The sequence below is a fragment of the Pongo pygmaeus genome, chromosome 18 (genome assembly GCF_028885625.2).
Source record: "Pongo pygmaeus isolate AG05252 chromosome 18, NHGRI_mPonPyg2-v2.0_pri, whole genome shotgun sequence".
Taxonomy (NCBI): domain Eukaryota; kingdom Metazoa; phylum Chordata; class Mammalia; order Primates; family Hominidae; genus Pongo; species Pongo pygmaeus.
This window is the reverse complement of record NC_072391.2, coordinates 78527712-78550197: the sequence shown is the minus strand read 5'-3', so window position 1 is coordinate 78550197 and position 22486 is coordinate 78527712. Positions and strand designations below refer to the sequence as shown.

Below are 22486 nucleotides of genomic sequence, written 5' to 3'. Positions count from 1 at the left end.
GGAGAGTCTCAGTGAGGTGCCACGATGTCTTTAATGCCTAATACTTTTAAAACTTTGTTTTTTCACAGAGACATCAGGTCTTGGCAAGCCACAGCCCTCTGGCTGGAGCTCAAGACCTCTGCTTTATTTCCACTATTTTATTCTCATGCTTGTCTTCTCTGTGCAGCAAGCATTGCCAGCTTTCTACTGGGTAGTGATGTGTTTCCTTTCAAATCAGTTAAGTAGAGAGTGAATTGATTGAAATGAAAAAAAAAATGGATTTTTAAATGTTAAGTAGAGGTGATATAAAATATGACAAAAACCATGGCAGAGATACACAAATGACCATGGGTGGGAAAATGCTGGAGAGATGGGAGAGGGCCCCAGCTCTGGAGTCAGACAAACCTCGGTTCAAACGCCAGCTCCCCTGCCCGCTGGCTGGGAGGGTGGCTGAATTCCTGCACTGAGAAACTGGGTGGTAAGTGTGGGAGAAGGCTCCCTGGATACTGTAGGACCGTCTGCCAGGCCTGCAGAGTGCCAAGTGTGGACCATCTGAGGCTCTTTCCTAGGAGTTAGGGCTACTGGGGAGAATAGCAGAGTTCCTACTCCTTCGTAGTTACAAACAGGGGTTTAGGGCCGGCCACGGTGGCTCATGCCTGTAATCTCAGCACTTTGGAAGGCCGAGGTGGGTGGATAACTTGAGGTCAGGAGTTCAAGACCAGCCTGGCCAACATAGTGAAACCCCATCTCTACTAAAAATACAAACAAACAAACAAAAAATTAGCTGGGTGTGCTGGCACATGCCTGTAATCCCAGCTTCTTGGGAAACTGAGACAGGAGAATCGCTTGAACCCAGGAGGCGGAGACTGCAGTGAGCTGAGATTAAACCACTGCACTCCAGCCTGGGTGACAGAGCAAGACTTCATCCCCCCATAAAAAAAAATGGGGGTTTAGAGACAGACTGGGGCAGGTTCCGGTCTTGGCTCTGCCACTCTGGGCTGTGACCTTGCCCATATTTCTTAACTTCTCTGAGCCTCAGTTTGTTCATCTGTAAAATGAGGCTTCTACAGGGACGTTTCCCACAGGTTGTTTTGATCATTAAGTGAGGTAAGAAAAACAAAATGCTTAGCAAAGTACCTGGCACATAAGGTGCATTTAGTCAATGTAAGCCATCAACATTTAATTGAATTGAATTTGGTTTCATTTAAATTAATTAAGTCATGAAGTCAGTGAGTTCTGGAGCCAGAAGCCTTTGTAAGTCTCTGTAAGTCAAGCCCAGGGCCTGGGCCACATCACCCTAATTGGGGATAATGTCTGGCCTGATGGTCATTCTTAGTGCAAGAACGGAGCTTTTCAACATCAGAGAATTGTGTAAGCAAATGGTGATGAATCCCTGCCATGAACAATTAGGCAAATGTTTAAAATGATGTTTCAAAGAATATTTAATGTCATGGAGAGATGTTTAGGTACATAAATAGGTAGAAAAGCAGTCTGGGCCGGGTGCGGTGGCTTACGCCTGTAATCCCAGCACTTTGGGAGGCCGAGGCAGGCGGATCACGAGGTCAGGAGGTTGAGACCATCCTGGCTAACACGGTGAAACCCTGTCTCTACTAAAAAATACAAAAAGAATTATCCAGGTGTGGTGGCGGGTGCCTGTAGTCCCAGCTACTTGGGAGGCTGAGGCAGGAGAATTGCTTGAACCCGGGAGGCAGAGCTTGCAGTGAACTGAGACTGCATGCACCACTGCACTCCAGCCTGGGCGACAGAGCGAGACTCTGTCTCAGAAAAAAAAGAAGGAAAAGAAAAGAAAAGCAGTCTGTAAGATAGTATGTACCTATTCATCCATAAAAAGAAATGAAGTACTGGCTGGGCACGGTGGCTCACACCTGTAATCCCAGCACTTTGAGAGACGGAGGCAGGCAGACTGCCTGAGTTCAGGAGTTCGAGACCGGCCTGGGCAACATGGCGAAACTTCACCTCTACTAAAAATACAAAAACTTAGGCATGGTGATGGGCACCTGTAATCCCAGCTACTCGGGTAATCCCAGCTACTTGGGAGGCTGAGGCACAAGAATTGCTTGAACCTCAGAGGCAGAGATTACACCACTGCACTCCAGCCTGGGCGGTAGAGTGAGACTGTCTCAAAACAAACAAACAAGCAAAAACCAACAACAACAACAAAAAGAAATGAAGCACTTATACGGACTACAACACAGATGAGCCTCGACAACATTGTGCTATGTGAAAGGAGCCGGACACAAAAGACCACGTATTGTAAGACTCCATTTATACGTGATGTCTAGAAAGGGCAAGTCTGCAGAGACAGAGAGCAGATGACAGGTTGCCTGGGGCAGGGAGGGGAGGACTAGAAGGTGATGGCTAAAGGGTGTGGGGTGTGTTTTGGAGGTGATGAAAATGTTCTAAAATTTATCGTGGTGGTGGATGCACAACTGTGAAAACATACCAAAGGCTGTTGAACACTTTAAATGGGCAAATTAGGCCGGGCACGGTGGCTCACACCTGTAATCTCAGCTCTTTGGGAGGCCAAGGTGGGTGGATCACCTGAGGTCAGGAGTTCAAGAACAGCCTGAGCAACATGGTGAAACGCCGTCTTTTCTAAAAATACAAAAATTAGCTGGGCGTAATGGCAAGCGCCTGTAATCCCAGCTACTTTGGAGGCTGAGGCAGGAGAATCGCTTGAACCCCAAAGGTGGAGGTTGCAGTTAGCTTAGATCATGGCACTGCACTCCAGCCTGGGTGACAGAGCGAGACTCTGTCTCAAAAATAAATAAATAAATAAATAAATAAATAAAAGGGCAAATTGTATGCTGTGTCAATTACATCTCAATAAAGCTGTTAAAAATTATGTACGACGGCTGGGCGCGGTGGTTCACACCTGTAATCCCAGCACTTTGGAAGGCCGAGGAGGGTGGATCACGAGGTCGGGAGATCCAGACCATCCTGGCTAACAAGGTGAAACCCCGTCTCTACTAAAAATACAAAAAATTCTCCGGGCGTGGTGGCGAGCGCCTGTAGTCCCAGCTACTCCAGAGGCTGAGGCAGGAGAATGGCGTGAGCCCAGGAGGTGGAGCTTGCAGCAAGCAGAGATCGCAACACTGCACTCCAGCCTCGGTGACAGAGTGAGACTATGTCTCAAAAAAAAAAAAAAATTATGTACAATATGATTAAAATGAAGATTCATACACACACACGCAGACAGGGAGAGAGAGACTGGGAGACAAACATATATATCCACAATGATCATCTTCGGTGGTAGGTTTATAGGGATTTTTTTTTCCTTTTTACTTATCTATATTTTCTAAAGTTTTTATTATGAATCGGTACTACTTTGGGAAAAACAATGAAAACTTTTTTGTTTTTCAAGAACAGTTCATTTTGGATTTCCATGTCAATCAAATAAGGGCCAAAGTAACTTCCCACCTGGGTCCATATCTCTCTAGAAAGAAAAGGGACCTCCTTGGAAGCCGTTACCTTGTCCACGTGGAGGGGCACGGCAAACCTCCTGAGGGTGGGGACTGAGGTGAGCCTGGAGTTCTCCTTGAAGTCCTGGTTCAGGTTGGCCAGGTAGAAGAGCTGGTAGAGGCTGTTGTCCTCGTAGGCAATGACATCAAACACGATGCAGCCGTCCTCTTCGTAGGCGTTGATGTGATGGAAGACCACCATGGCGTCTGTGTAAAACTTGGTCTGCACAGGCTGCCTGGTCCTTTGGTCGATGATGTGGATATAAGTCTGAAAAAGGACACACATCAAGGGCTCAGCTCACCCTCTCTCAGCCTGGCACTGTGGCATCTGGGGGCTGAACAAAACCCAGCCCCGCCAGGAGCTAGGCTCAGGACCGTGTCCCCATTCTGCATTCTGTGTGTGCTCCACAACACCAGACAGGCAAAAGTGCCCCCCAAAATGAGAGCTGTTTATTGTATTTCCATGAGTATATCTTTCAGATGGAGAGGAGGGATGCTTTGCTGCCAGAGTCTTTGCAGTCACTAGGAGGACAGTGATTGGAGAGACACTCCAGTGTGCACGGTCCCCTTGTTCCATTGTGCTGACATCCCAGCTCCCTGGCAATGACCAAGTTGGGGAGAATCTGCCAGGTGTAGGCTACATCTAAGACTGGAGCCTTGGCAGGGCGCAGTGGCTCATGCTGTAATCCCAGCACTTTGGGAGGCCGGGCGGGTGGATCACTTGAGGTCAGGAGTTCGAGACTAGCCTGGCCAACATGGCAAAACCCCATCTCTACTAAAAATACAAAAAATTAGCCAGGCATGGTGGCATGCACCTGTAATCCCAACTACTCAGGAGGTGGAGGCAGGAGAATCGCTTGAACCCAGGAGGTGGAGGGTGCAGTGAGCCAAGAATGTGCCATTGCATTCTAGCCTAGGCGACAAGAGCAGAACTCCGTCTCAAAAAATAAATAAATAAATAAATTCACCAGGCATTGTGGTGCGTGCCTATAATCCCAACTACTCAGGAGGCTGAGAGAGGAGAATAGCTTGATACATAGGCGGAGGTTGCAGTGAACTGATATCGCACCACTGCGCTCCAGCCTGGGTGACAGAGTGAGACTCTATCTCAAAAAAAAAAAGAAAAAGAAAAACTAAAAGTGCACGTGAAGGCAGAGATGGTGGAGTAACACAGTGTCAGTGGGTAGTGGTGCCTCCCTTCAGACATGGGGGTGGACAGGAGACAGGAGGGGGGAAGTGAGTTGGGGAGGATTTTATACACGGCTTTCTATACTTGTATATTCTTTGAATAGGTAACACTGAGAACTACTGGATATTTTACAAAAGTGAAGTGACAACAGCAAAAAAAAAAAAAAAAAAAAAAATGTGCAATGGCTCACACATGTAATCCCAGTACTTTGGGAGGGGAAGGGAGGAAGATCACTTGAGTCCAGAGTTTGAGGCTAGTCTGGGCAACATAGCAAGACCCCAATCTCTACAAAACAACAAAAAATTAGCCAGGCATAGAGACATGTGCCTCTGATTCCAGCTACTTGGGAGGATCACTTGAGCCTGGGAGGTTGAGGCTGCAGTGAGCTGTGATTGTACCACTGCACTCCAGCCTGGGTGACAGAGCAAGACTCTGTCTCAAAAACAACAACCCCCCCACAATAAAAACCCAACAAATAAATAAATACTAGTAATACATACGTACACCCATGTATATGTACATGTATTCATACACATATGCACATACATATACATATACATGTACACATATACATGCATATGTGCATATACAAGCATCCAATACATGCATACATACTTTGAGCACTCAGGTGTATCTGAACGGAAGGAGAGGTTTCTGTTGAACTGTCTGGTGGAACATACTATCATTACAATGTCTAAACCTCTGGCAGCTACCGCCCCAACGCTACACACTGGTAGCAGACATGGTGAAGGGGTCTTGTCAACAGGGCAGAGGCGGGGAGGAGCACAGCTCTCCATCAGGACTGAGGACTCACTCCTTTTGCTGCTGGGCATATGGGGACTGCCAGGGCTTCCATGTTTGCCCAAGGTGGCACCCCCTTGCCTGGACAGCCTCATTCAATAACTCATCACTGTGGGGGTACAAAGGCCTGGGGGTCATTCTGAAGGACGATCCAGCTTCAGAACTTGCTGGAAGGTGGGTAGATGCCTCTGGTAGCCTCCTCCCTCTTCCATGCCACTTCCTTCCCTTAACCTTCACCCTCCTGCACACCAGCCTCCCTCCACGGGCAGCCAGCACCCACGGGGCTAGAGTCCAGCCAGACCTCACCTTCTCCTCCCTGTGGAAAGCTAGGCAGGAGGCCCAGCTCATTCTCCGGATGTATGCGGTTGCCATCTTGAGAATATCCAACCTGAAAGGCTGCTCAAGGAAGATGACATAGTTCTCGGTGACTCCAAAGCTGTGGTAGTAGCTTGGGGAGAGCAGGGAGCGGGACGGGATGGAGCAGAACACCTCTGTGTGCTTCCAGGGGCTCTTCCCCTGCTTCTTGCCCTCTAGCAAGACAAAAAGCAAGCCTCAGGAATTGTGCAGGATCTGGCTGGCCCCCCAAGACCACACCACCAGCACCTACAAACTGACTTGATTGCTGAAAAGAACCTTTACATTAAACAGCAACGTGTAGACAGATAATGAGGTTGCTGCAGCTGCTGCAGGGGGCCAGGCTGAGACCTTCCACTCAGCACCCACCCCATATACAATCAGAAAACCACTGAACCAAGAGGGAGCCCTCCAGGTCAGGGGTCTTCACCTATAGCCTGGGGGCTAAATCCTGCCTCCACTGGTTTGTTTGTTTGAGATACAGTCTCCCTCTGTTGCCAAGACTGGAACGCAGGGGCACGATCTCAGCTCACTTCAATCTCTGCCTCCCAGATTCAAGGAATTCTCCTGCCTCAGCCTCCCAAGTAGCTGGTATTACAGGCTCACGCCACCACGCTTGGCTAATTTTTGCATTTTCAGTAGAGATGGGGTTTTGCCATGTTGGCCAGGCTGGTCTCGAACTCCTGACCTCAGGTGATCTGCCCACCTCGGCCTCCCAAAGTGCTGGGATTACAGGTGTGAGCCATTGCGCCCGGCCATGATTAGGGGTTTTATATAAATGCAGATAGTCAAGCTGGGCTGTAGGATGGCCATTTTATAGATAGGAAACTAAGGCTTAGTGGAATGGGCTATCATTATGGTCAGAGTCATAGGGTTAAGCCAAGAAAACACAGCCCCCTTTGCCTTCCTCCTCTTTTATCAGGGATTATGACTCTCATAGAGTGAAGGTAGAGAACAGAATAAAATAAAGCAGTCATCCCTGTGCTTCGCCCTGCACCCAAGCATGGAAGGTGCTCAATACATGTTCAGTTTTCTTATTCCTCTGCAAGCATGAGTCACTTGCTGGTCAAAAGGCCTCCCCACCCAGGCCTGCGGCTGGCTTATAATGAGTTATCTGCAAACTTCCCCACCTCTCTTGTGGCCACCTGTGCACCCTGTAAACAGCTGGCTGGTGGGAGGGATGCTGTGGGGCTGTGGGATAGTTATTGTCTTTATAAAACAAATGGAACACAATGCAAACTGAAACAAAAAGCACTGTGGCCTGGGAGGAGCAGGATGGGGCATGAGTCCCAGTGCCACCGCCAGCATGGAGCAGGTGCTCAGAGGATCTCTGCTTGCAGGATGTCAGTGGCTCCTGGGAGCTGTGTGACTGGGGTGTGTCATCTGATCCCCGGAGTCTCACAGTCCTCCTCTGTAATACAAGGTGGCAAACTCAAATGCCTAGACAATCCCAAGGTATGGCATTCTAGGATTCTGAGCTTGACCCCTATATCCCTTTACTGGCTTAATTAATGAGAGCTCTATTTAGCAAGTACACTCTGTGTACCTTCTGACCTCGGAGGCTCACATCTCCAGGCAGAGCCTGGTAATTTGCTCAGGGGGCTCTACAAGACTGTAGGGAATGGGGGAGCAGCAAGGATCATAGGCAGAAACTATTTTTTTCCAAACTAGGTCAGAGGAAGCACCGTTGTAGTTTTGCACTGTCTTCTGAGTCCTGTCAGCTGTCCTCACAGGCGTAAGTCTCCTGGGTGTGGTTCCCAGGAGGGTCCTGGAAAAACATGGGCTAAGAACCTCCACCTCCTCCCCCTCAGGATCATGAAATCACAGTCAGCCTGGGCTTTGCTCCAAGATCCCAGTCCCACATGGAGAAGGTCCAGAAGGCCTGGAGAACAGGGCAGGGATCTGGAGTGGATCCCAGCAGGGCTGAGCTCCCTAAACAGCCCTGGAACCCTGGCTGCAGGGGCTGGGAAAGAAAGTAGGTGGCATAACCTTGCCATAGAAAGGTTTGTCAGGAGACTGAAAAACTGAACAGATAGAAGGATGAATTGATAGGTGGGTGGGTGTGTGCATGAATGGGTGGATAGTAGATAAATGGATGGATGGTGGGTGGATGGATAGATGGTGGATGGAAGGATGGTGAGTGAATAGATGGGTGGTAGATGCAGATAGTAGATGGATGTTGGGTGGGTGGATGGATGGATGGATGGTGGGTGTATAGATGGTGGGTAGATGGATGAATGATGGACAGATGGGCAGGTGGGTGGCTCAATGGATGGATGGTGGATAAGCGGATGAGTGGATGGATGGGAGAATGTGTAGATGGATGAATGGATTCATGGTGGGTGGGTAGGTGGGTAGGTAGATGGATGGTGGATGGATGGTGGATGGATGGTGGGTGGACGGATGGATGGGTAGATGGTGTGTGGGTGGATGGATGAATGGATGGATGGTGCATGGGTGGATGGATGGATGAATGATGGATGATGGGCAGGTGGGTAGCTCAATGGATGGATGGATGATGGGTAAGTGAATGGGTTGATGGATGGGAGAATGGGTAGATGGATGAATGGATTCATGGTGGGTGGTTGGGTGGGTAGATGGATGGTGGGTAGATGGATGGATGGAGGGATGGTGTGTGGGTGGATGGGTAGGTGGGTGGGTGGATGAATGGATGGATGATAGATGGCTGGCTAGATAAGTTGTAGATGGGCAGATGGGTGGATGGATGGTGGATGAATGGTGGGTAGATGGGTGGATGGATAGTGAGTAGATGAATGAATCGTGGACAGATGGATGGTGAGTAGATGCATGAATGGATGGATGGTAGATGAAAGAATGGTTGGATGGTAAGTAGATGATGGATGGATGGATGGTAGATGGGTGGATAAATTAATAATAAACTGGAGCCTAAATAAAAGGAAATTACAATAGTAAAGGGATTTCTTTCTTCCAAGAGGAATCCCAGTAACTCCTCTTTTCTTCTAAAGGAAAGTACTGAGTTCATGGTCCATCTGAATAATCTTTGGGAGAAAGAACCACACTGAGTCTTGTGTCATCAACGAAAAACAGAACTCTTCAGAAGGAGCCACCTTTGGTTGTTTGTGTTTTATTCAATTCCCCAGAGTGGCCTACCTGGTACTGTGGCAGGGATCTTAAAAATCACATACTTTGTCTTCCCCTTTTCCACAATGGATGTGCCCATGTTTAGAACATTTCCAGCCTCATCATAATGGGGATGTGACGTTGCCAGATTTACCGCCACGTATTTACGATAATCAACCTGCAAGATATGACACCTCCTGGTTTTTTAAAGTATTTACGATAATCAACCTGCAAGATATGACACCACCTGGTTTTTCAAAGGAGAAAGGTTGAAGTCCTGTGAAAACGTGACTGATTCTAAGTTCAGAGAGATGAGGGATATTTTTGCACTCTGTTAATCTGAGAACGATACAGAATTTGCTTTTAAAGAAGACTTTCACTCTTGTGACCTGATACAACCTCACATGGGGATTTGAGGGGCTCAGACAGCTAATAGGTTGCAGGGGAGTTAGGAAGCTGGTGTGCTTCTGTGGCTATCGTTCCAATCCTGCTGCCTGACCTTGCTGGAATCCTCAACATGGAAACAAGATTCCTCACTGCAGAAAGCTCTGAGCAGTGACCTGGGCAGAGAGGTAGCCTTCGAGCTAATCTTGGCTACAGCTCTGTCATTCTGGCTTAAATTCTGCCCTTTTGCATTGCACAGAAGCATAAATCTCTAGGCCTCTCTTAGAGGATTATTCTGGGAATGGAGAGGTTACAAAAACCTTTGGTCAAAGTGAAGCTCGATGAACGAGCTGAATAATGACCCTCACTCTGCAGTCCACAGCTGCAGAATGATGGAGTGGCCGCAGACCAACCGTCTGCCCTTCCTCCCCCAGAAAAACACAACCTCCAGCCCAGAGTCAGATAACTCCTTTCTCTTCCAACATTTCCTCTCTGTAGCCCTGTGGAAAGCGTCATCAGTTGGACTGATGCCGTCTAGCTTAAAAGGAGCTGGACATAATTTCACAGCTAAGAAAAGCCTCATCTCTTTAACAGATCGTTAAAATGTATTGCAGAGACATAGGACTTTTGAACAGCCAGCTGGAGAAAATTGAAAGTGGGTCTATTGATTCCCACCAAAATGTTGATTTGATTCTTCTCAGGAAAGGTATGCGCTTGGGCACTGATTTTTGTGCCCTAGCTTTTTGCCTAATGCCTCCCTCTTCAGGTCAATAGAAGGTAGGATTGCTGAGAGTCGCAGGCGTTTCAACAGTCATTCATTCAATTTCTCAGTGAACTCCCTCAGTGCCAAGAATTATGAACACAGTTATGGGTTGAATTGTGTCTTGCAAAAAGATAGGTTGAAGTCTTCACCCCGGGTACCTGTGAATGTGACCTTACTTGGAAATAAGGTCTTTACAGATGTCATTAAGTTAAGGTGAGGTCATACTGCAGTGGGGTGGGCCCTAATGCAATGACTTGTGTCTCTATAAAAGGCAGAATGAGGTTGAGTGCGGTGGCTCACGCCTGTAATCATGAGGGTGGATCATGAGGTCAGGAGATCGAGACCATCCTGGCTAACACAGTGAAACCCCATCTCTACCAAAAAGACAACAAATTAGCCAAGTGTGGTGGCACGCGCCTGTAGTCCCAGCTACTCAGGAGGCTGAGGCAGGAGAATCGCTTCAACCCGGGAGGCGGAGGTTGCAGTGAGCTGAGATCGCACCACTACACTCCAGCCTGGGTGACAGTAAGACACTGTCTCAAAAAAAAAAAAAACAAAAAAAAGGCAGTACATTTGGACACATAGACCCATAAGGAGAGGCAGTGTGAAGATTGAGGCAGAGGCTGGATGGATGCATCTACAAGCTGAGGAATACCAGGGGTTGCCGGCAACCACTAGAAGCCAGGAAGGGGCCAGGGAGGATCCTCCTCTAGAGTCTTCAGAGAGAGCATGGCCCTGCTGACACCTTGGTTTCAGACTTTTAACCTCCAGAACTGTGAGAAAGTAAATTTCTGTTTTTTTGTTTGTTTTGTTTTTTTGTTTTTGTCTTTGTTCGAGACAGAGTCTTGCTCTGTCACCCAGGCTGGAGTGCAGCGGTGCAATCTGGGCTCACTGCAACCTCCTCCTCCCGAGTTCAAGCAATTCTCCTGCCTCAACCTCAGAGTAGCTGGGATTACAGGCACACACCACCACGCCTGGCTAATTTTTGTATTTTTGGTAGAGACGGGGTTTCACCATGTTGGCCAGGCTGGTCTCAAACTCCTGACCTCAGGTGATCTGCCCACCTTGACCTCCCAAAGTGCTGGGATTACAGGCGTAAATCACCACACCCAGCCAATTTCTGTTGTTTAAAGCAACCTTTTTTGTAGGACTTGGTTACATCAGCCCCAGGAAGCTGATACAGACACAAAGATAAAAACAACACAGTCCCTGCCTAGCATCTAGCACTAAGTGTAGCGCTAGGGCACGGGATCCAACGGTGTTAGAGGAGGGGCTCCCCTGTGAGCTCCTTGCAGGCTGAGCAACCTCGCCCCCGGCCGTCACTGACTCTCCCTTTCTTGAGTCAGGAAGTGATGCTGATTACATATGTGTTGATACCTTCTCCAGGGTTTCCAGAGTTTGTGGGTTGATTTTCCTGATGTAATTGGTCTCTGAGGTCGCATAGAAGTCTTCTCCGCACTTCATGATGTTGATCAGGCAGTTGTCGGTGAAATCGGGGATGGTGTGAGACAAGTAGGAGAAAGCTCTGGGGAGAAAAGCAAATCAACAGAGTCAGTGGCTGTGTCCACCCAGCCAGAGAAGTCTATCCTTGATGGCTTTAGTTTTCCTACCACTTAAAAATGCTTTACTTCGGCCGGGTGCCTGTAATCCCAGCACTTTGGGAGGCCGAGGCGGGCGGATCACGAGGTCAGGAGATCGAGACCATCCTGGCCAACACGGTGAAACCCCATCTGTACTAAAAAATACAAAAAATTAGCCGGGCGTGGTGGTGGGCGCCTGTAGTCCCAGCTACTAGGGAGGCTGAGGCAGGAGAATGGCATGAACCTGGGAGGCGGAGCTTGCAGTGAGCCGAGATCGAGCCACTACACTCCAGCCTGGGCGAAAGAGCGAGACTCCGTCTCAAAGAAGAAAAAATGCTTTACTTCAACTAAGGAAGAAAAAGCAACTGGGTCCCAATGGGTCACTTGAGGAACCCTAAGAACTCAAACACCCCAAAGACACCCCCACTTTGAGTCAGCTAAGAAGTGAGTCAGCTGGAATGCCATGGTCACCAGCTGATCCTCCTGGGCTCCCCAAAACCCAGAGTTCTCTAACATCAGAGCCAGCAAGACATACTGTTCCAAAGTACGTCAAGAAACTCTACAGAAATCGTATATGAACCCGTAACGGCTCCCAAAGCCTAACAACGCGGCTGATACCTGCTTTGCCAGGAATGTGAGTCCACACGGGTTATCTGGAATTTATCTAGGAAATTAGTTTTTAATTTAAAAGGAAAACAAACTAATTATGAGTTAAGAACACATAGCTCATTTGATCAGAAGGTACACTCAAAGCAAGAAGAAAGAAAAACCAGAGGGGTTTATGGGTGGTGAAATTGGCAAATCCTGTATCGGTGTATTGGGGAGTGCTCCTCCTACTGGCAAATACTGGAACAACAACGAGGCTTGGTTCCAGGACCTCCAGGTCGTGGTTTTAAATTCGTGATCTCGGTATCTCCCCTACCAGGTAACTATGGTGGTTTTAAATTCCTTTGCTCTTTCCTCCTCCTTTCTCACTGGCTTCTGCCCCACACCTCCTATTTGCAAATGTGAATTCAGTGCTTGCTCTGAGCTAGCCCTAGAGCTGGATACTGGAATGGGAGAGATGACTTCAGTTCTCAAAAAAGCAGAAGCAATCTTCCATCTCTGGGCCAGTCTACCCTTCAACTCTTTCATAACTCTTCTATGTCTAGAGAGTTTCAGAAAGAAGATACTGATGGCAGGCCTGATTCCCTGGCCAAGAATTTAATTGTCAGATATGTAACACATTCATATGGATCCTAACCCAGATGATTTAAAATATATACAGTGGCCAGGCACAGTGGCTCACGCCTGTAATCCTAGCACCTTGGGAGGCTGAGGTGGGTGGATCACCTAAGATCAGGAGTTCAAGACCAGCCTGATCAACATGGTGAAACCCCATCTCTACTGAAAATATAAAAATTAGCCGGGCGTGGTGGTGGGTGCCTGTAATCCCAGCTGCTTGGGAGGCTGAGGCAGGAGAATTACTTGAACCTGGGGGGCAGAGGTTGCAGTGAACTGAGATTGTGCCATTGCACTCCAGCTTGGACAAGAAGAGTGAAACTCCGTCTTAAATAAATAAATAAATGAATAAAGTGAAATGAAATATATACAGCAAAAAATCTCTCCCTCTCCTCAATATGCATCTGCCCCACGTCCCCTATGCATCCTTTCCTAGTTTCTTTATGCATGTACAAGCAGAATTTAATCTAGATTTCTTCCTGCTTTTTCACACAAAGTACAGCTTATAACATGCTCTTTCTACACCTTCCTTTTTTTTTTTTTTTCCACTTAGTCTATCTTGGAAATGTTTCTGCAGCATGCAAAGAGAATATCCCCATTCTTTTTTACTTCTACATGGCATTTTCTCGTACAGTTTTACTGTTACAGATTTAACCACTCCTCTTTTAATGAACATTTGGGTTGTTTTCCACTACTTGTTATAACAAATGATGCAGCCATAAATGACAAATAGCTGGTGCATGTGTCATTTTGTATGCAAGTAAGCAGATCTCTAGGCTGAAGGGAAAGTGCATTTATAATTTTGACAGATGATTCCAAATTGCTTTCCCACCAGCCATGTGGGAGGGCTTCTAATAATTTATCAAATGCTCTTAGTCTCTCTGGCAATCAGTGATCAAGAACTGTGTAGCACCTCTGGTTAAAGGGCAGTCATGTGGAGTTTTCATCCACCCTAAAGAGAATTGTCAGAGGAGCAAATGCTGGTTATTTCAGCCATCAAGGATAGCAAAAAGCATGAAATTTGCTCAGATTTAAAACAGGCAGTTACTTGGAAAATATGTTTTTGCAGGGGTCCGGATAGGCCATTGTTCCAAACTCAGACACCACAATCCTGTTTGCCTCAATATTGGCATTGTAGGTATCGCTTCTCAGGTATTTGCTCCTGTAATAGACTTCACCTGCAAGAGAAGAACCAGCATAATCTCAGGCTGACGCCTTTGCAGGGCTTTAAAATCAATGTCAGTCCTTTTAGGGGTTTTATTGGGAGAAGGAGGTGGTTATTTCACTAGGACAAGCTCCTTTAGTACACAGGGCTGATACAATTAGCATTTTAAATATAATTTTATTTATTATTATTATTTTTTTGAGTTTTGCACTTGTCGCCCAGGCTGGAGTACAATGGTGCGATCTCGGCTCACTGCAACCTCCGCCTGCTGGGTTCAAGTGATTCTCCTGACTCAGCCTCCTGAGTAGCTAGGATTATAGGCATGCGCCACCATGACCAGCAAATTTTTGTGGTTTTAGTAGAGATGGGGTTTCACCATGTTGGCCAGGCTAGTCTCGAAGTCCTGACCTCAGGTGATCCACCCGCCTCAGCCTCCCAAAGTGCTGAAATTACAAGCGTGAGCCACCATGCCCGGCCTGGAATATAATTTTAGACACACATTTTCTCACTCCTGACTCACAACAGTATGGCTGGATAAGTATGTGTTACGGTTTGAATGTTTTTTCCTTGAAAATCTCATGTTGAAGCCTGTGATGTTGCAGGTGGGCCTAGGAGGAGGTGTCTCGGTGACGGGGGTGGGTCCCTCATGAATGGCTTAGTGTTGTTCTTGAGTTGAGCGAGTTCTCACTCTATTAGTTCATGCAAGATCTGGTTGTTTAAAAGATGCCTCCCTCTTCTCTCTCTCTCTCTTTCACCATGTGACATGCCTGCTCCCCCTTTGCCTTCTGCCATGAGCCAAAGCTTCTTGAGGCCCTTTCCAGAAGCCAAACAGATGCTGGTGCCTTGCTTCCTGTACAGCCTGCAGAACCGTGAGCCAAATAAACCTCTTTTCTTTATAAATTACCCAGTCTCAGGTATTCCTTTATAGCAATGCAAAATGTGCTAATGCAAAATATGCCTGTTCTGAGCTCCATTTTCCATAGGAAGGAACTCAGGCTCAGAAACATTTTATCGCCTTGCCCAGGGTCACCCATCTGAGAGTGCTGACCAGGAATCAGTCATCCCTTCCACCCTGTTTGTGTCCCTCCAGGGAAGGAGCAGAGCTGGAGGACTAATCTGGAAGGCTGCATATGTGGGGTGGGTTTCCCCAGGGCCCCGTTCAGTCCTGGGAGCGCTGCCTCCAGAAGCCTAGTTGATCACTTCAGTCTCCCTGGAGTAACGTTTGATATTGAACACAACCAGGAGGTGACCTAATGCCCAGTCCTGTGTACCAATAGAGGGTCAGACCTATGTTCAATGTCTAATTCATCCAAATTCCACAGAGAGTCTAACTCATGGCATAAATCTGTTGACCAGTCCATTGAGACCAACCTCAAAATATACCAGATGGTTCTAGACCTGTGTCAGTTTTCTATTGCTACTGTAACAACTTACCCCTCAGTGGCTTCACACAACATACACTCATTATCTCAGAGTTTGGAAGAAAGTCTGAAATGGGAATTACAGAGCTAAAATCAAGGTGTCCACAGGGCTACTTCCTTCTGGAGGCTCCAGGGGAGGTCTGTTCCTTGATTTTTCTAGCTTTGAGAAGCTGCTGCCTTCCCTGGCTCATGGCTGCGTCACTGTGACCCCTGTCTCCTGTCCCAGTATCACATCTCCTCTGAGGCTGACCTTCCTGCTTCTCTCTTGAGATTACATTAGGCCCATCCCTAATGTCAGATCACCTCCCCCATCTCAAGATCCTTCATCTAATCACATCTGCAAAGTCTCTCTCTTTTTTTTTTGAGATGGAGTCTCACTCTGTCACCCAGACTGGAGTGCAATGGTGGAATCTTGGCTCACTGCAAGCTCAGCCTCTCTGGTTCAAAAGATTCTCCTGCCTCAGCCTCCCCGAGTAGCTGGTATTACAGGCATGTGCCACCACGCCCAGCTAATTTTTAAAATATTTTTAGTAGAGACAGGGTTTTGCCATGTTGGTCAGGCTGGTCTCGAACTCCTGACCACAGGTGACCCACCTGCCTCGGCCTCCCAAAGTGCTGGGATTACAGGCGTTTGCCTAGCCTGCAAAGTTTCTTTTGCTATGTAAAATAACATATCTAGGCCGGGTGCGGTGGCTCATGCCTGTAATCCCAGCACTTTGGGAGGCCAAAGTGGGTGGATCACCCAAGGTCAGGAGTTTGAGACCAGCCTGGCCAACATGGTGAAACCCCATCTCTACTAAAAATGCAAAAATTAGCTGGATGTGGTGGCACACCCTTGTAATCCCAGCTACTCAGGAGGCTGAGGAGAGAGAATTGCCTGAATCCAAGAGGCAGAGGCTGCAGTGAGCTGAGATCGCGCCACTGCACTACAGCCTGGATGACAGAGTGAGACCCCGTCTCAAAAAACAACAAACAAACCAAAAAAAACCAACAAAAACAACAAAAAACCCACATCCATGGATTCCTCCTGGGGCAGGGGTGAGAGGAGGTCCTTCCCAGCTGGGAGTAAGTCAGGAGAAGCTTCAGGGAGGTGGTGGTGCATGAAATAGCTCTTAAAGGATGAGTAGAATTTGACTGCAATATGCTGGGGAGAGAGGGCAGAGCTGTCCCGTTCACCCCCTAAGAGGTCTATAAGCAAAGGCCTGGAGTTGGGAAAATGCAGATCCCTTCTTGCAGGCACTGAGTCTGGTTAGACTGGAACATTAGAGAGGGATTTGGAGGACAGGAGTGAAATCAAATTGGGAAATGGGTTGAGGGGTCCTACTAGGTTTGCAGGCCTGATAACTTTTTTTTTTTCTTTTTTGAGATGGAGTCACTCTGTCACCCAGGCTCGAGTCCAGTGGTACGATCTTGGCTCGCTGTAACCTCCACGTCTCAGGTTCGAGCGATTCTCCTGCCTCAGCCTCCTGAATAGCTAGGACTACAGGCATGTGCCACCATGCCCGACTAATTTTTGTATGTTTAGTAGAGACGGGGTTTTACCCTGTTGGCCGGGCTGGTCTCAAACTCCTAAGCTCAGGTGAACTGCCCGCCTCGGCCTCCCAGAGTGCTGGGATTGCAGGCATGAACCACCGCACCAGCCCTGAGAATTTTATTTTGTGGGCAATTTGAAACCTCGGGGTGGGGCCTGAAAGAGGCAGTGTTTTATTTTATTTTGCTGTTAATTAGCAAATGACATTATGATTTTTTCCTTTTACAGAACACATTTCTTTCTCGTAGTATAATATGTGCTTCCAGTGTTGGTACAATTACAACACACGGAAAAGCCAAGCCTGGGACATAGTGACATTGCATTCCAATAAGCAAAAAGCTGACCTCAGAAATGCCGATCATATATTGACTGCCGCAGGATGGGCTTAGATGACACAACATGTTTCCAAGAAATTCTCGCCCAGTTCCTTTTGATATCTTAGGAAAAGGAAACTAGTACTAACAACCAGCATTGATTGAGCACCAGCATGCTAAACACTGTGCTGGGCACTTGATGTGTGTTATCTGGTTTCATACTCACAACACTGGAAGCAAGTAGAATACTCCAACCAGAAATGCATTCGCTGGAAAAAAAAAAAAAAATCAGCCATGCGCAGTGCCTCATGCCTGTAATCCTAGCAATTTGGGAGGTAGAGGCAGGTGGATCATTTGAGGTCAGGAGTTCAAGACCAGCCTGGCCAACATGGGGAAACTCCATCTCTACTAAAAATACAAAAAAAATTAGCCGGGGTAGTGGGCACCTGTGGTCCCAGCTACTCGGGAGGCTGAGGCAGGAGAATTGCTTTAACTTGGGAGGTGGAGTTTGCAGTGAGCCGAAATCGTGCCACTGAACTCCAGCCTGGGCAACAGAGCGAGACTCAATATCAAAGATAAATAAATAAATAAATAAATAAATAAAGGCTGGGCATGGTGGCTCACTCCTGTAATCCCAGCACTTTGGAAGGCTGAAGCAGGCGGATCACAAGGTCAGGAGTTCGAGACAAGCCTGGCCTATATGGTGAAACCCCCATCTCTACTGAAAATACAAAAATTAGCTGGGCGTGGTGGCTGGCACCTGTAGTCCCAGCTACCAGCTACTTGGGAGGCTGAGGCAGGAGAATCGCTCGAACCCAGGAGGCAGAGGTTGCAGTGAGCTGAGATCACGCCACTGCACTCCAGCCTGGGCAACAGAGCGAGACTCCATCTCAAAAAAATAAAAAATAAAAAATAATAACATAATGTTATTTGTTAATTAATAGCAAAATAAAGCAAGATCTAAACAGTGCTTAAAGGTTCCAACTTTTTTACCAAATGAAGTATAAAGGGCTTGGGTACTCACAGCCCTGCACACTTATTTCCCAGCTAATAAAATTGAGGCACAGAGAGGTTAAGCAGCTTGTCTTAAGCCACACAGCTAGCGAGTGGTAATCTGGATTCAAAGGCCAGCAATGGGCATCTAAAGCTGGCCCTCTTAACCAAGATCCTAACACAGCAAGAACAATCAGTTTGAGTGTTCTGTCTGCACCTTGCAATTAAAATCAGTCCTACAGAAATGTGCAGCTTGATGACGTCCAGCCTGCTGAGGTTTCACAAAAGGGACCTACCCATGCAAACTACATCCTGATCAAGAAACAGGACCTGGGGCCAGGTGCAATGGCTCATGCCTGTAATCCCAGCAGTTTGAGAGGCCCAGAGGGGAGGATCACTTGAGCCCAGGAGTTTAAGACTACTTGGGCAGCACGGCGAGACCCCATCTCTATGAATAATACAAAAATCAGATGGGTGTGGTAGTCCCAGCTGCTCAGGAGGCTGAGGCAGGAGGATCACTTGTGCCTGGGAGGTCAAGGCTACAGTGAGCCAAGATCGCACTACTGCACTTCAGCCTGGGCAACAGGGCAAGACTCTGCCTCAAAAAGAGAAACAGGACCAGAGTAGCCCCCCGAACGCTAGCCTCATATATCCACCTGGTCACTAACCTCTTCCCCCTCCAGGGTAACCGCTATCTTGACTTTAAAGAGTTTCAACTTGTTTTGCCCTTGGGGTTGTGTTTCCATGTCCATTGCCAAAGGATTTGAATGTACATTCCAGTGGCAATGACTCCCACCTGAGCACTTGGATGGACATAATGACAATAATAGTAACATTAATTATAAGAAAATTGAGGGGAGGCGTGGTGGCTCAGGTCTGTTGTCCTGGCACATAAGAAGGTGAGGCCAGGTGTTCGAGATCAGCCTGGGCAATGTAGGAAGCCCTCATCTATTTAAAAAAAAAAAAAAAATGCTGGGTGTGGTGGCTCATGCCTGTAATCCCAGCACTTTGGGAGGCCGAGATGGGCGGATCATCTCAGGTCAGGAGTTCGAGACCAGCCTGGTCAACATGGTGAAACCCTGTCTCTACTAAAAATACAAAAAAAAAAAAAAAAAATTAGCCGGGCATGATGGCACCTGCCTATAGTCCCAGCTACTCAGGAGGCTGAGGCAGGAGAATTGCTTGAACCCGGGAGGTAGAGGTTGCAGTGAGCCAAGATTGCACCATTGCTCTCCTGCCTGGGTGACAGAGGGAGACTCCATGTCAAAGAAAAAAATATACAATAAAATAAAATTGAGGGAGCTCATGAAAGACCTGCTAGTTCCTCCTCCAGTCTTCAGGAGGTTATTTGTGTTCCTAAGAGACAATCATCTACCCTTTACGCAAACATCTTTTCAGGGGTGGTTACTGTGTGAATAAGTGTCACTGAGATATTTCTTTCTCCTTTCTTTGTGAGACAGGGTCTTGCTATGTCACCAGGCTAAGCACAGTGGTGCAATTACAGCTCACTGCAGCCTCAATCTCCCAGGCTCGAGTGATCCTCCCACCTCAGTTTCCCAAGTAACTGGGACTACAGGTGCGTGCTACCATGCCTGGTTAATTTTTTATTTTTTGTAGAGATAGGATCTTGCTATATTGCCTAGGCTGGTCTTGAACTCCTGGACTCAAGCGATCCTCCTGCCTTGGCATCCTGAAGTGCTGGGATTACAAGCGTGAGGCACCGTGCCCAGCCTCACTGAGATATTTCTGTAGGGGAAGATTTATTCCTGGGCAGCAGAAAGAAATATGGAGGAACGGTTAGGAGCCTGAGCTTTGGGGCTGACCAGGCCCTGAGTTCATGCTTTCAACCATTATTTATTAAGCGCCCTGATGGGCCAGGAGTGAAAATACAACAATGAGCAGAACGGCCAGGATTCCTGGCGCTAAGGAGGCTCAATCTCCACATGGATATGAATCCTGGCTTCATCATGTACCAACCATGCACTAGACCTTGGTCAGAGACAGGAATCTGTCCCCTCCACTGTGATATGAGGATCATGACACATTCCTTGCAGTCACGTGACATTTGAGGCTTGCAAAGCACTGTGCACATAGTAGGTGCTCAAGAAAAGCTGCGTAGAGTATTGAGATGCAGTAGACAGAGTGATCAAAGCTTCGGCTCTAGGTTTCATCTCATCCAGGTTGGGTGACCTTGGGCAAGTCTCTTAATCTCATCGAGCCTCAGTCTCCTTGACTGGAAGCTGGGAATCACATAGTCCTCCCCTTCTAGGTGGGCAGTTTTATTATCTTTATTTTTTATTTTTGAGACGACATCTTGCTCCGTCACCCAGGCTGGAGTGCAGTAGTGCGATCTCGGCTCACTGCAACCCCACCTCCTGGGTTCAAGCAATTCTCCAGCCTCAGCATCCTGAGCAGCTGGGATTACAGGTGCCTGCCACCATGCCTGGCTAATATTTGTATTTTTAGTAGAGAGGGGGTTTCACCATGTTGGCCAGGATGGTCTTGAACTCCTGACCTCAAGTGGTGAGGTGGGCAGTTTTAAACGAGATGAGGTGATGTAAGGGGTCCTGCGCATTGACTCACAGCATGCACTTGGTAAACAAAGGCTGTTGAAACTGCATTGTCCAAGAAAATCCGGGTGGCAGGCGGACTCATCTGTGGGTGAGCAAGGCCACACATACTCACTGGTCCTCAGCTACATGCTACATGGAGACAGAGGCCCACTTAAGGCCATCCTGATCTCCCCCTTGAGCCAGCCTGTCTTTCACTGGTTACTCTTGCTGGGAGTCACCACCCACAAGGCATTGGCTAAGGTGCTTGACCTGAAATGTTGAATTCTGTTCACCTGAAATATTGGCTGGGTGCTCTGGCTCACGCCTATAATCCCAGCACTTTGGGAGGCTGAGGCAGGTGGATCACCTGAGGTCAGGAGTTCAAGACCAGCCTGACCAACATGGTGAAACTCCATCTCTACTGAAAATATAAAAATTAGCTGGGCATGGTGGCGGGTGTCTATAATCCCAGCCACTTGGGAGGCTGAGGCAGGAGAATTGAGCCTGGGAGGTAGAGGTTGCAGTGAGCTGAGATCACGCCACTGCAATCCAGCCTGGGTGACAGAGCAAGACTCCATCTCAAAAAAAAAAAAAAAAAAAAAAAAAAACAAACAAAAAAAAACCACAAGAAAAGAAAAAAAAAGAAAGAAAGAAATATAAACACCCAGGCTGGGTAGTGAACAGGCTGCCCATTTCCTATAAACATCCAGCCCCAGAGCACGGAGCGCCTGGTGACCACAGGAAAATGGGTGTCTGGAATTACTCAAGGCTGATCCTGGACTTTGAGGTTAAGATTACAGAAGGAGCCTCCATGCATTCCCCAGCAGCCTGCTTTTGGGAGAGCCCAATTAGCCACATTCCTTCTGAAGGGACATACGCAAACAGACGTGCTCCTGCCTGAGATCTTCTAGAACTAGGTCAAGTTTGATATTTTGGGGAAGAAGGGAAGATATATATATATATATACACACACACACACACACACACACACACACGCGCACACACATGTGTGTGTGTGCGCGTGTGTGTGTGTGGGTATATATAAAAGAAACTTCCCAATGTTCAAATCCTGGTGGGACAATGACTTTGCCTGTTAATTTTATCGGAAAATTAACAAATATCATTAATGAGGGAGACTTGGAATCACTCATCTCTATGCCTGCTTTGTAAAAACTTTTTACTTTGAAATAATTTTAGATGTACAGAAAAGAGTGTTCTTGTACCCTTCACCCAGTTTCTCCCTCTGTACTCTGCTTTTTTTGTTCACATCTTTGTTATTTTTTACATGTTTTTCTTTTTTAATTTTTTTTAGATGAAGTCTCACTCTGTCACCCAGGATGGAGTGCAGTGGTGTGATGTCGGCTCACTGCAGCCTCTGCCTCCAAGGCTCAAGTGATCCTCCTGCCTCAGTCTCCTAAGATGCTGGGACTATAGGTGCGTACCACCATGGCTGGCTAACTTTTTGATTTTTTGGTAGAGACCAGGTCTCACTATGTTACCCAGGCTTGTCTTGAACTCCTGGGCTCAAGGGATCCTCCCACCTCAGCCTCTAAAAGTGCTGGGATTATAGGTGTGAACCACAACCTCTGGTCCCCTCTTTGTGTTTTTTTTTTTAGAGCATTAACTTCTACTGGCCTCTGCTGAAGGCCACAGCT

The 22486-nt window shown here is 47.4% G+C and overlaps 1 protein-coding gene across 1 annotated transcript in view; it reads right to left on the bottom strand.

Moving 5' to 3' along the window:
* Positions 1 to 22486, bottom strand: part of BCO1 (beta-carotene oxygenase 1) — a 52730-nt gene that overhangs the window by 17202 nt on the left and 13042 nt on the right. The window contains exons 3-7 of the mRNA XM_054453678.2: positions 13904 to 14033; positions 11432 to 11579; positions 8938 to 9085; positions 5758 to 5981; positions 3472 to 3729 (exon numbers count right to left, since the gene is read on the bottom strand). Of these exons, the coding sequence (XP_054309653.1) occupies positions 3472 to 3729; positions 5758 to 5981; positions 8938 to 9085; positions 11432 to 11579; positions 13904 to 14033 (908 nt within the window). The remainder of the gene's footprint in view (positions 1 to 3471; positions 3730 to 5757; positions 5982 to 8937; positions 9086 to 11431; positions 11580 to 13903; positions 14034 to 22486) is intronic.